The sequence below is a fragment of the Xiphias gladius genome, unplaced genomic scaffold (genome assembly GCF_016859285.1).
Source record: "Xiphias gladius isolate SHS-SW01 ecotype Sanya breed wild unplaced genomic scaffold, ASM1685928v1 HiC_scaffold_905, whole genome shotgun sequence".
In the NCBI taxonomy this organism is placed as follows: domain Eukaryota; kingdom Metazoa; phylum Chordata; class Actinopteri; order Istiophoriformes; family Xiphiidae; genus Xiphias; species Xiphias gladius.
The window spans coordinates 1-3,000 of record NW_024402635.1 but is presented as its reverse complement, the minus strand read 5'-3'; the positions used below and the strand labels follow the sequence as shown (position 1 = coordinate 3,000).

Sequence of the window (3,000 nt, the reverse complement as noted above, 5' to 3'; positions counted from 1 at the left end):
AGACTTACTGAGTCCTCTGTAATGGGAGAGTTGCTGGTAAACTTGTTTCATCCTCTCAATGTTGAGCCTGCTGCCCTCTGCATGGTTGATCATAGGTTTAGGATAATCTACTCCCACCACACAGTTGGCTGCCTTCTGGACCGGCTCTGGGGCGTTCCATGGCTCATAGATGTACCTGTTCGGATAATCCTTTAAGATGGGGATGTAACGCCTGCAGGAAATTTAAAAAGAATATAATTTCAACTTTTATCCTATTTGCTGCTGGCATTTAAAATCATATCCAGTCACTTTACAGCTGACCAAACAGCTTTAACATGGAGGAAACAAAACAAATAGAGTCTGCAGAGATTTAATGTGTAAAATGATATTAAGTGATATAGTAGGAGATACTGTGGGAGTAGCTGTATAAAGTCTACCTGATGTAGTCTCCTGATGGGTCAGTTCTCCTTCCAAAGCCGACAGGGCAGTAGCAGTGGAAGAACTGCTGGAAGAAGGCACTGCAGGACAGCCACATCCAGCTACCAGCATTTACACTCCAGTCAGCATCCAGTAGCAGCTCCTCAAACACCTGCAAGAACACACAGATACACAACACTTACTACATGATGTATGCTATCAATTTGTCCTACAGTGAGCTTGGCACAAAGAGTCAGTGAAGTTTCTAAACTAGACGGCTTAAAAGCAAACTAGGTTTACATGTTCTCCACCTGTCAGACACCAGGTTTGTGTTTGAGACTGCTAAATTAAAAACTGGTCTGTCATACCTTCATACCACTCTCCCAGCTGATCCACAGGTCTCCCCTGGTGAGGAAACAGGCCACAGCATGTCGGGCCAAGTGGTGGATCCAGCCCTCATGTCTTAGCTGGGTCATGATGGCGTCAATCCAGGGAAAACCAGTACGACCCTCAGCCCACTTGGCCAATGCCTCTGGATTCTGGTCCCATGGGATCTGGAGACAAAAGAAAGAGGATGACACAAATCCTGTAGAGAGAACATTGTTTTTATCTCTACCCTGTTTATTTTTATCTTAAAACAATCAGCAGTTACATGTATATGTTGTGGGCGCTAGAGCAGGTTGGTACACTTCACTGATTTTATTACAGCTGTCACTTAAACAATTTCGATAATCAGTAATTGAATTCCACACTTCTGCTTCAGTTTTCTTTTATCAATTCATGACTACCATTATTATCATAGCAACCATTGTTTATAATAGGCTTGAGAGGGAAGTCTTAGTGTCCTGTGGTCTATTGGTGTGAAAGTTATTTACACTTTGCTTAGGGTCCATGTCTAAATGGCATTAGTGTACATTTACAAGGTAGAGGAAATGTAACAATATTAACGTGTAGCGAAGACTAACTGTAAAAGTAGTGTTTACAGACAGCTGGCTAAGCTCTTTTGGCCTGACTGAAAAACAATGTTCTTTTAAAGATAACACACTTGTGTGTGTACTGTATGTAACACTGTAACACCTGAGTGTTAGATTTTTTTGAAGATGAGAAAAAGCTAAAAAGATAAGATGGCTGGATACGCTGTGATATTTAAACAAGAAACAGTCAGTACATAGTAATCTATAAAACTAAATGTGGTTATTTTATGACCTATGGTTAACATTTATTATACCATGGCCACTGAAAATTGGTCAGGTTCAGATTTATTTGACATGCTAGCCACATATATAAGACACACAGCCGAATGAAAAACACGTACCTCATGGGACGATGGTGTTGAGAAAGTAACATGACATTAACAAAATAACATTCAAGTAAAAAGGTTCATGGTAAAAACCAAATGTTCAAGTTAAAATAACCTGAGTGCCAAGGTTTTAAAAAGTGCATTAGAAACATGGTTGGATGCAGCACACATGGCCTGTAAATGTCTCCTGTTGTAAACTGTGTATTCAAGTTGATGTTATTTCTTTGAGATAAGTATTCAGCTGCGTAAGACTCTTTGGGAAGAAGCTATTGCACATCCTTAAGGTGTTGGCTTTGATGCTCTTATATTGGCTCCCAGAGAGCAGAGGGGCAAACAGTCCGTGGTCAGAGCGAGATGAGTTCCTGAAAACTGCTGCTGGAAATGCTCTCTGTGTCTGAGACACAGGAACTATGGAAGGGGGTAGGAAGGTGATATGAAGGGGTCGGGAAGGGTTGGGGGCCAGGTGTTATTAGCAAACATCAGCGCTGGGAGGTTAAAATATCAGCGCAGTCTTAATACTCTTGTCATATTGTAAGAGCATGGGATTTTTGGCCTTTATTGTCATATTAAGGCTCAACATATTCCCCTTGTAAAAGTACAGTATGTGTCTTGTAGCAGTCACTGTGCCATTCAGAGTATCAGTCTGACACAATATAATTTTTAGTCTACAGTCCGCAAAACCCTTCAAAGGAACTGATACAGGTACCAACCCCTTAAACTACCAGTACACACAAAATACAATAGAAAGCAAGAAGGTTGTGTGATTTGGTCTGTGTGTGATGTAGGGGGTGTGTCCTTAAAGGTGAAGCTCACCACAGTCTCGAACCATGTTTAAAGTCTGAAACCACTTTGAAATCTGAATGCCAATTCATCCATTACAATACAGGTCAATGCAGACGCACCACCATCCTTGACAAGTTGTTGCCCTTTATATAAAATGTCTATTTTAACATCTAACTCACAGATATATAAGACAGCAGCTGGCCTCATATCCACAGGCCAGAACACTGACATCTGTATGACCTAAAATAATAGTCATACATAAGTTTTCCTTTCATTAAGTGTGAGCCTCTTATTTTGAATAGAGTGGTGCAAAGGCCCACCTGGACACAGATGGGGTTTCCCTCCATGCGGTCAAAGTTTGGGTTGTTGGTGGCAGCTGTGTAGAAGAATTCCCTCCATAACAACTGGCCAAACAGGGACAGAGGAGGGCTGCAGCGCTTACGGAGCTGATGGAGAGCACAAGAGAGAAAGAAGAAAAGAACAACAGAGGAGTGAAAAGAGGATTGCTATTAAAAAGTTGT

General features: G+C 41.4%; 1 protein-coding gene across 1 annotated transcript; it reads right to left on the bottom strand.

The window, feature by feature from the left end:
- Positions 1-6: 6 nt before the first annotated feature.
- Positions 7-2,955, bottom strand: LOC120787958 (cryptochrome-1-like; the record flags this gene model as incomplete). Its single annotated transcript, XM_040123434.1, has 4 exons — positions 7-211; positions 417-568; positions 765-950; positions 2,800-2,955. Coding segments are annotated over 4 exons (699 nt in total), but the record flags the coding sequence as incomplete, so codon positions are not given.
- Positions 2,956-3,000: the final 45 nt, after the last annotated feature.